We start from the raw sequence: 10,853 nt of genomic DNA, 5'->3' as shown, positions 1-10,853 counted from the left end.
GAATCCTGCGTTAATGACCACGTTACCTTTAGGGCAGAACCATTAAAACATGCTTTGTGCTGAAGATTAAATTACATACTTAAGACACTGTTTCCACACAATTTTAATGACATGAGGGCCCTTATTTACAGGTTGTGAATAACTCAAATAAAGCTTAACAGATTGGCAGATGTCTGATATCAAATTTAACAGTAACATTGTAGCTACATAATTTCCTTACCTCAACCCCCAACCTGACTGACTTTGGAACTCTTCATTCTGTCTTTTTTATTAAAAAAAAAAAAAAAAAAAAAAAAAAAGAATGTTTGCTGACATACTTATTATATGAATAGTTAAGATGGATCTTTTTGAGAAAAAGGATTAAGGACATGAGTGAAAAACAAATCGTCCAAGAGGACTGTAAACCGTATTTATTTACAATAGTATACACATAAATTTAAGATCAATCCTTTTCTTAAAAAATAATTAAGGACACTAGTGTTAAAAAGCTGATTGTTTCTGAAAGGACTGTAAACCAAATTCTAGTTATGTAAGGTTCAGAGCGAATACGAAAGTTCCCTTCTACAAATGTTTCCTAAACAAAATTACTGTCACAGTTGTAGCAGCTTTATACAGGAAAAGTCTTACCTTTTGTTTAGATTCTTTTTAAACATCTTAATCATATTAGACCAAATGGAATGCTCTTTCTAAATCCAGAAAAAACTCAATGCATTTTTCTTTTGTCAGTATAACTTGCAACAGAATTACATCTTATTAATTGTAATAGTTTAAATAATATTAGTTATCTTGTTTCAATAATTTGTTTCTAATGTGATCACTAGGGTGGCAGCTTCTGAACTGGCCCTTCCGTTTAGTTTCCAGTCAGCATCACACATTACAAATCAAAAAAACCCTTCATTTTTACTTCAATTCCTTTAAAAACTAAGTCACAAAACATTGTTTGACATGGCATATGAATGAAGTCATAGATTGCATTCTGTGGCTTACATTTCACTTTATGTAATTACGTGCAACCTAGCACCATTTTTATTATGAAACTTGACCTTCAGACAGAACTGAAATAACATGGTTGCCGTTATGAGAGCACAAAAGAAGATGGTTCTAGAGGAGTAATTTCCCTCATCTGACCCACCACTAACTCACATTAGCAATGCCAAGGATGCCCCGCATACAGCCATGACGTTACACAAGCAGATTTTAGCTCAAAAATCTGTAAGAGATGATGATGCATTTGGCAGATTTTCTCCATATTTCAAGATCTAATTTTTTTTGTATTCATAAGTATTTTAAGGAAGTCCCATATTCCTAACACTGTGTCCTAAGCATTTCCATCCGTAAAATATCAAGTTGGTTGTAAAAAGCTTTTTCAAAAAGCATTCATCATCACTAAACCTCCGAAACCCCTATCTCTGAAAACCAGTACGCTTTTGCCAACTTCACTCAATCTTTTATGTACTTAAGTGTTTTTACTTACCCTGGGACACTGAACTCAAATACAGCATCTTTAGAAATAAGTCCTCACTGAAGTTTCAGTAAAGTCAGAGAAGTTATGACCAGTTATAGTCCCAAATTTACCCCAAATCCTGTGCTACAGTACTTTCCATAAGAAGGAATGCATAGTTTAGTTTTACATGCTAATTATGAAAAATCAATGAAGTTTTAAGTAGCAAATAATTGTCTAGAGGTAGGGACAAGTTTGTCAATTCTCTTACCATTGCCATGAAGAAACAGATGAAGTTTACAGTGGAATGACAGGCCAAAAGCTAGCAGTTTGCACCTACACTGACAGCCCAAACTTTATCTGACAGCCCTGGTTTTTCTTTTTAAAATAAAAAGGTACGTGCTTAGCAATTTGCTAGCAATCACCAAATATTCCTTCATATACCAAAAACCTCCCCACTCACTGACCCAAAAATCAAGCTGTCTGGCTGTCACAAAACACTTTTTCTCCTACATTACTCCAATGCAAGTAGCAACCAAAAATGTTAGTAAACTGGCTTACTATGTATAACCTTACCACAAGCGATGAAAACAACCTCAGGCAGCAAGAGCTCAAGTAGAATTGCTTTGTCAAAACTTCACTTGAAAGTTCACTTTCCCGTGTATTTATAGTGAAACTTCAGTAATTCAGAAAGTACAATTACAAAGTGCAAGAACATGAGATGGGCACATCTACACCAGAAAAAAAAAAACAACAAATAACCCACATTAAAGTGCCAAAGAGATTCCCTAAAATTGCTACCAAAACCTGGAACTTTGCCAAGATCATAATTTTGAAGCATTTGCAAACAAGACAAGGCGACAGCTGATAATAGTATGATTTAACACCAGCAGGACATGGCAGGTTTTGGTTCAGGCTTTATATGTATTTCATTGCGATCTGGGGGTTGACTAAGCATTAGTGGCTTGTGACTTTTAAGCTTGTGAGCCAGTGTCATAAATATGGCCTCCACATGGTCATTGTCATTGGGGTTTTTGGCAGAGGTTTCAAATAATGGCATACTGTGAGTATCAGCAAACTTCTGGGCCAAGTCCGTAGGTACCTGAATAGCACTCCTCAGGTCACACTTATTTCCAACAAGAATCCGTGGTATATCATTGGCAAGAAGGTGTTGTTTGCATTCCTCTATCCATGATGGCAGACTGTGAAAACTGGCAATGTTTGTCATATCGTATACAAACACAACAGCATGTACATTCCGGTAATAATGCTGCACCATGCTCTTTCTGAAGCGCTCTTGGCCTGCCGTATCCCATAGCTGGATCTGAAAAGAGAAAGACAGTGAGAGAAAAAAATGTTTTATTACTCATGTTGGAAACTAATACAAATTACCTGTAGCTAAGGAAGTCACACGATCACTGAAATCCACTCTTCTGAATTAATCATACTGAAAAGTTTGTGCTGAAGAAAACTGTTGCTTTTACACAGTTTCAGAAACTTTTGCTTTCAAAGCTGCTCACAATTGAAGCCAGGAAGAAATGATGATGCAACTTGAGCACAAATATGAATTTCTGAAAGTTTATTGGAGGATGCATTCTGTAAGATTTGAAAAAAAAATCCTGAAGTCCTGGCAATAGCACTGTTATTTCAAAAGACCAACATGTATTTCACAGCACAAGTCTTGGCTGACATGGGTTTTTTATTGCCAAAAATAATAACGTTATCTTCCCCAAAGTTTTGTTCTTAGCATGAAGTTAACTGCCTATTGTGGTACTATATGAAAGTAGGAAGAAATCAAACCATGTGCAAATAACACCGCCACCAAAAACAGGACAAAGAAACCTTTCCCTGCAGTTTATCTATTGGAATCAAACCCTCCTGTGACAAACCTCTAACTTAAGCTTATTTAATGACTAAGCTAGGACCACACTGTGGTTTGTAGTATCAAAGCATGCATAAAAGGAACAAAAAAATAAAAACCAAAAAAACCCCCACAAACACAAGCATAAACCTCTTGTTAGTTTAACACGCTACTATTGTTTCCAGGTACGCATCATTCTATCCCAAATAGACTGAATATATTTGTTTGAAGCCTAGTCAGTGTAACAGATAAAAAAACATTCAGAAGAACTGAAATGCTTTCAAACTTCTCAGGTCCAGATTAAAATGAGAGAAAACAAGCCTTGAAGCACAAGCAGATTTAAGCAACAACTAATAAAAATTTTAAATGCATCTCTCATACTGGTATAATGGAAGCATGGAGCCCTCAGATGCGTAGAGTACGCTACGGAATTGTGCACTTATTGGACACACTGATATTTTTAACAAACTTGCTCTCCAGGAGACGTGGGACTGCGATATATAGCAGTCAGAGCCCGTTCACCTACAATGCTAGGTTAACTGCATGCTGTAAGAAATAAACCAGTGTGCGGCTCTATCACACACACCTTCCTGAGGGTGTTAACACGGAAAGACAACATTCGATTTCTTGGGTCAAAGCTGAGTCCTAGGTTCCTGTCTGTCCTGTACAGCTGATCCCTGACGGCTGAGGCAGTCTGACTAGTACTTCAGCTTTTAACTTCTGAGCAGGAAATGTCAGAAAGAAACGTTTCCTCTCTGGAAATGAAAGGGGAGTTTTTCTTCAGAGTCAGAATTCAAGGAATATTAAATGTTCTGTAAACAAGGAAGGCAAATTTAAAATTCAATCTGTTCCCATGAAAGGTACAGCCGATATCTTCCCTTGATGAAATTGTTCTCCCATTACCATAGTTATGCATTCCTTTGATCCAAACGTTTCAGTAAAACTTATTTAGAAATTGCAAGTGTCTTGAAAGTTGCCTTGTTTACCATTTTTACCAATGACTTTGATATGAAAAAAAGGAAAGCCAAGTGCCAGGGAAATTTGCTGATGGCAAGAAGCTAAGATGCATCACTGAGAGAGGAGGATTACAGTATCACATACATTTTGTTTTTGAATGCTGGAACAGTAGAAATAGGGTGAAACTGAACAGAAGCAAATGCAAAGTCGTGATAACAGTGACTAATAATAAAGACTTTTCCTATAAGCGCAGGATTCATCAGTTTGGAAATTATTAAAACAGATGACGATCCAGATACACGAGTCAATCACAGGATGTTATGAATCGCTAGTGTGATAGAGTGAAGGAAAAAGAGTTAGTGATATTTCAGGATGGTGTGACTTTTTCTGCAATGTTATGTTCAACCCGGGTTACTCATCCTCGAGAAAAACTCGGTTTGGAGCAGGTGGAAATGGCAGTTACCGGTTTCATCAGGGAACTGAGAATTTACATGAGAAGATCAGAACAGCTTGGCTTCTGTAGTCTAGTCCAGTTATCTGCAGCTTCTGATCCACAGACTTACAAAGATCCATGTGCTGCTTCTAAAAGGGTCATTAAGATTATTAAGAAAAGCAAGGCAAGTCACCCTAGCCTCTGATCGCAGAAAACAGTAGTCAGTTGCAATCCATCTCAGTTTAGAGCAAATACCCGCTTTTTGCCAGTGGTATTATGCTCTAAACACAATTGACTGCATCTCCGTGGTCTGTTAAGGGAGCCTAGACAATCAGATTAAATATAGGCACCTAAGTTTGGGTAAGAATCATTCACCTACCCAGATGAGAGATACTTCTAGTTCTATGTACTGATAAAACATTATGAAGTCAGGAGACTCATGGGAAATTTTCATTAATTTGGAATTTGACAAATTAAAGAGAGAAGAGAGAAGCACAGACTGAAGTAATCCTTATGTTCAGACAACATGGTAAGGAATCACTACAGATAATCTTGGAATCTATATCAAATTAACTTAAAGAGAGAGCTCATTTTCACAGGCAGCCGTGAGCTTATACTTCTCTCCCCACCTCATTCACAGAGCAGAAATCAGTCATGCTTCAGTCAAGCACAGATCCGCAAGTGTACTGCCAGCCTTGGGTAGAGAAGGGAAAATTAAATCAAAGGTTTACGTATCTTCCAAGTTAAGGTTAAATTACAGTTCCTCCTAAATTTTATTTACATGCAGCTTTCAAGCTTGAAGGGTATTATCTCAAATTTAAAATGTTAATATTCTTGGCATGGAATCATTTGCACTGAGAGGCAAATCCTTCACCAAGATTGAAAATGTCACACTTTAGAAGTTTGTTTTTTCCTCTTACCAGGTAAACTTGACGAGACCATCCCACTTCTGCGCCCCCCCCCCCCCCCCAATATTTGCTCTACTGAAAAACAACACTGAAAATGTTCTCTTTAGTAGATGTGCATTGATGAATTAACATTAAGATTACTGTTTCATTATTAGTTCAATACCATCCATCTTCAAGGGAGCACATTTTTTTATAACAGCCCTTTAAAATGTGTGATTTGAAAACTTGGTTTAACAGCATAATTCAGCTAATAAAACTGGACAGAATCACTTTGTCAGACTCCCTAGGAAAGACAAATGGTACTTAAATAAATTGACTCAGCTATCACCTCCCACTTTCTGACTCCTTTCTGTGGATCCAGAAAGGTTGTTTTCTAAACAAGGACTCCCTTAGCATGCATGGTTTATAACACACTGGTAAAAACATAACTGGCCTTTAATAAAGATAAAATGGTAAACTATGTCTCCTTTTACAAGATGTGGGAAAAAAACCTGAAGAGCTCAAAGGTACAGAACATGATGTTTGGACTTCTTTGAATTTCATTTGCATCCTTTGCTCTTTTAATGTAGGTCAGTAAAGAGTGACATCATCATTGTTTTCTTCGATTTTCAATGCTTGGATCAATTTAGGAAGAGGAAAATTTAGAATGCAAAAAATTCCTTTGTTGAAAATTTTAATTTATTCATCACATCTAGGCATCGGTGTTTCATATGAAGCTGTTAGCCTACTGTACACGCTATAAAGGAATACACTTGTCTCTTGGAATTCTACACAATTCCTCTGTGGGAGACCCCCGGCAAGAAGAACTGTGCTTGTGTTCCTGCCAGTGACACAGCATTTTTCCAGCTGCGAGGGAAATGCTCAGTACTGTAGCAGCACAAGAATGACCATCCAGCTGGCTGGGGGAAGGGAGAAGAGAGAAAAAGAAGACACTACTTCATAATCTCCTTCAACGCAAGAGGAAAAACTCCTCTGCTCAGCAAGCCCTTCAAGGCACAGCAAGAACAGAAGTGAGTCCTGGTTCATCTGAGCTTCTCTCTTTCCTGGTTCAACAGGCACTGCTGGAGCTCACTGCTACAAGCAAGAAAGGTGAAGAGGAGTGAGAGGAGGTGGCAAAACCCAAAAATCAGTGCATACTTGACGACACGGAGCATCCCCCTAAGAGCTAGAGTCCTGCCCATAATGATAAAGTTTATTCCTTTTAAAGCTGAAACAGAACTTCCCAGAAAACAACGTGTCTCAGAAGAGCCTCCTTCAGTTCTCCGCCTCCCTCAACCAGAACTGATATATTCAACAGGTAATATTCTCAAGAACGCAGCAAAACAACCTACCACAACATATATAACAAAATGCCACAATAACCTATATGTGAAGCATCTCAGAACTGTGGATTAGGCTATATTCTGCTTCACTTCTCTCCAACAAAGGCTGGGCATAATCCAGAAGTGGTGAAAATGCCAGTCAATAAGATGGTGCTGGCAAGAAGATATCCCTCAGTGGGTTCTCTCCTCTGTCATGGACAGCAACAGACCAGAGAGTACAGAATCTCAGCTATCAGCCAAAGCAGTGCTGTTCAGTGGTTTTATAAAGAAAAAGAGTAACAAAGACTCCTACTCATTTTTCTTTTTCAGTTAAACAGAAGGATATGAGTTGAAAAAAAACCAAGAGAAGGAAAGCAAATGGACTTATATTCCCTCTGCAATTTCTTTAATCAGTAAGTAAGCAAGGAAAAACCACAGCTTTCAGCTACATGACTGTAAGCTGTAATTACAAAGCCTGGTGATAATAAATGCAAAAGTACAATTCCAAGACTACTGTTACTCCCTTTTTCTACATATTATTAAACTTTGCTCATAGAAACAAACTGTAGGATTCCGTTTAAAACCATGTTACTCCTAGTAAACAAACTGCATTTGTAAGCAGCCAGTAGTCTAATCTGCAAATGACTGTTAGGATCACCACTAGCATTTATGTATCTACCGGGCAGATGAGGTATTTTTAATATACTTTTAAAATTTGCTTTACGGTACAAAGAAGGCAAAAGAGCATTTTTCTCCTCCCATCCAATTTTTTGCCAAATTTAGTTTTGTAAGACTAAGCTTTAGCTAAACCTATCATCAGAGTAAAAAACAACAGTTAAATGTAAGCTCGGTATCCAACCTGTCACTGTCCAGTTCTGTACCACATTTGCCTAAACATGCAGCAATCTTAACAGAATCCTAAAAAAAAAAAAAAAAAAAAAAAAAGTGAAAGTTGTAACACATCGTTGCTATCGCTGATGCAGCAGTTCACTCCTGAACAATGCTCAGTTTCTTAACGGGACATTTTTAAAGTATAGCTTTGGGGACTCGAAGGTTACGCCAATTAAGCGTGATCCTTGATAAACACAGAAGCAGAATTTCTGGGAGGCAACAAGCTGCTGGTAACAGGCACAGCCAACACTAAAAGCCTGGTACGTAAGAGATCTACCTAGAAGTCCACTTTAAGGAGAAATTATTGATTAACACCTGCCAAAAGCTGCGCAAAGGTTTGGCCTACGGTAGGAATTTTTCATCATCACAGAAACCTACAGAGTAATTAAATTTCCAACAGGAGCAAGGCAAAATAGTTTTAAACAAAGTTGCGGAGCAGATACAGCCGAGGCTACCGGCAATGTGACACAGTGGAACTGCTGGGGTGCGGAAGGGTGACAGGAGAGCCCAGGAACCCTACCGTGCAGCACCACACCTGCCATGCCGGAGCCCTGCACCAGGCCCCGGCCGCTCCCTCCTGTCAGCAGCTGGGTCGGGGCCCGGCGGCTGCCCCCCGGGCCGGGCAAGGCCCAGAGCGGCCGGGCCGCCGGCGGCGGCCCTCAGGGCGGAGGGAGGCCCGCACCAGGCCGCGGCGGGCAGCGCTCCCAGCGCCGGCGGCCTTGCCCGGGGGCTCGCAGGGCCGAGCGCGGCGGGGCGGGGAGGGCGGCGAGCCCCCGTCCCGGCGCCGGCGGTACCTTGATGCGCTCGCCGTCGATGGTGACGGCGCGCTCGCGGAAGTCCACGCCGATGGTGGCCTCGGTGCGCTGGGGGAAGCGGCCGGCGCAGAAGCGGTAGGTGAGGCACGTCTTCCCCACGTTGGAGTCCCCGATGACGATGATCTTGAAGATGCGGGAGCGGGCGGGGGGCAGCCCGCCGCTGCCCGTCAGGCTCAGCTCCAGCGAGGACTCCAGGTCGGCCGCCGCGGCCATCATCGCTCCGGGGGGCCCGGGGCGGACCGCCTCGGGGCCGGGGACGCGACCGCGACCGCCCCGCTCTCCTCCTCCTCCTCCTGCTCCTCCCTCCCGCGCGGCGGACGGGCGCGCGCCCCGCCGTCCGTTAACCGCCGCCCCGGGGGAGAAACGACTGCCCACAGCGCGCGCCGCCGGTAGCGCGGCGCCCCGACACGTCACGGCCCGGCCCGCCCCGGCTGGTCCCGCCCACCGGGTGGGAGCGGCCGCGCGGGGAGATCTCGCGAGAGCGCGGCGCTGCCCGCCCCTCTCCGCCAATCCCCGGGCCCGCGCGGGGTCGGCGGGCGCGAGCGGCGGCGGCGGCGGCCGCCGGGGGGAGCCGCGCGCCGGGGCTCGGTCCCTGAGGCGGCGGGCGGGAAGCGGGGCCGCGCTGCTCGGGGCGGCGGGCGAGCGGGGGCGGCTCTTCCGTGGCGGTGGCTCGGGCACCCACCGGGCGTGGGACGCGGGGCGGCCCCGCACACCCGGCCGGCCGCCCGTGGGGGAAGCGGGAGCGGCCTGCCCTTCCCTCCGGTGCCCGGGGAGCGTCTCCGCCGGGGGGCGTGTGAAGTGTTCGCGTTGATGACGAATACAGACGGACGAGAGGCCTAACTGGAGTGCCCGAAATAACAACCATGGAATCGTTTAGGTTGGAAAAGACCCTTAAGATCATCGAGTCAACCGTTAACCCAGCGCTGCCGAGTCCGGCACTAAACCGTGTCCCTAAGCACCACATCTGCCCGTCTTTTAAATACCTCCAGGGATGGGGACACAACCACTTCCCTGGGCAGCCTGTGCCAGTGCCTGACTGCCCTGTCGGTGAAGAAGTTTTTCCCAATATCCAACCTAAACCTCCCCTGGCGCAGCTTGAGGCCATTTTCTCTCGTCCTATCGCTTGTTACTGGGGAGAAGAGACCGACCCCCACCTCGCTACAGCTTCCTTTCAGGTAGTTGTAGAGAGGGATAAGGTCTCCCCTCAGCCTCCTCTTCTCCAGGCTGAACAACCCCAGATCCCTCAGCCGCTCCTCATCATAAGACTTGTGCTCCAGACCCTTCACCAGCTTCGTTGCCCTCCTCTGGCCACGCTCCAGCACCTCCATGTCCTTCTTGTAGCAAGCGGCCCAAAACTGAACACAGGATTCGAGGTGCAGCCTCACCAGTGCCGAGTACAGGGGCACTATCACCTCCCTGGTCCTGCTGGCCACACTACTCCTGATACAAGCCAGGATGCCATTGGCCGCCTTGGCCACCTGAGCACACTCATGCTGTCGACCAGCACCCCCAGGTCCTTTTCCGTCGGGCAGCTCTCCAGCCTCTCCTCCCCAAGCCTGTAGCGTTGCGCTTCCTACCCGAAGAAGAGGAAGGCTGAGGTCACGAGGGGTTCGGTTTTAACCGTGGGGGAAACTTTGTGTGATCATTTTGTGCGTCGGCTCGTGGCACATGGTGTGATGCGGGCAGCCCAGGCCGCTCGGGCGCTGCTGGACCTCACGGTTCCCCAGGCCCAAGGTTGCTGCGGGGCAGCCTGCCTGTGTGCTTGGCGGGCAGCTTGTTGAGGCTGCGTGTGTGCTGCGGGGCAGAGAGGGGGCAGCGGGTCTTGGCCAACCCCTGCGCCATTGCTGTGCTCCAGCCTGACCGCTCTGCTATCATTTACAGTAACGAAGCGGCAGCAAGTTCATCCCTGACAGAGAGCCACTTGGACCGAAGGCGACTGACATATCTCACAGTAAGAAGGGAAGTACGGCATTGCCTTAAGAATCTGTTAATAAACTCACCAAGGGCACCAACCTAGGAGAGAGGTAGCACGTAGACATCAAGTTTGAGCAATGCCCACCAGCAAAAGTTTTTTTAAAGAGTTTAACCCCTACACTGAAAAGCAAATGTAGATTGCAGTAATTGAGAGAACTGTTACCCTAGGTGGCTCTGGCCTGCAAGCTGATAGCTGAGCCAGGATTCCTAAGGTTTGGATCAGATACCTAATAATAGCAATTGAGAGTCCTCCTCTTTATCCCGTTACACGT

The 10,853-nt window shown here is 44.6% G+C and overlaps 1 protein-coding gene across 1 annotated transcript; it reads right to left on the bottom strand.

The window, feature by feature from the left end:
- Positions 1-276: 276 nt before the first annotated feature.
- On the bottom strand, positions 277-8,983 carry RAB33B (RAB33B, member RAS oncogene family). The gene is made up of 2 exons (XM_082315681.1): positions 8,587-8,983; positions 277-2,765 (listed from the first exon to the last, which is right to left on the bottom strand). The coding sequence occupies exons 1-2, from the start codon at positions 8,821-8,823 to the stop codon at positions 2,322-2,324; spliced, it is 681 nt and encodes a 226-aa protein (XP_082171807.1). The 5' UTR covers positions 8,824-8,983; the 3' UTR covers positions 277-2,321.
- Positions 8,984-10,853: the final 1,870 nt, after the last annotated feature.

The sequence above is a fragment of the Platalea leucorodia genome (genome assembly GCF_965183815.1).
Source record: "Platalea leucorodia genome assembly, chromosome: 6".
In the NCBI taxonomy this organism is placed as follows: Eukaryota; Metazoa; Chordata; class Aves; order Pelecaniformes; family Threskiornithidae; genus Platalea; species Platalea leucorodia.
Note: the sequence above shows the minus strand (reverse complement) of the source record. Positions and strands in the feature narration are given on the sequence as shown.

What these genes read in the sequence shown, in the direction of transcription:
- RAB33B (XM_082315681.1), bottom strand. Translation starts at nt 8,823, where the DNA reads ATGATGGCCGCGGCGGCCGACCTGGAGTCCTCGCTGGAGCTGAGCCTG. An exon ending in TCGACGGCGAGCGCATCAAG is followed by an intron (nt 2,766 to 8,586) that starts GTACCGCCGGCG and finishes TTCTCTTTTCAG; the next exon opens with ATCCAGCTATGGGATACGGC.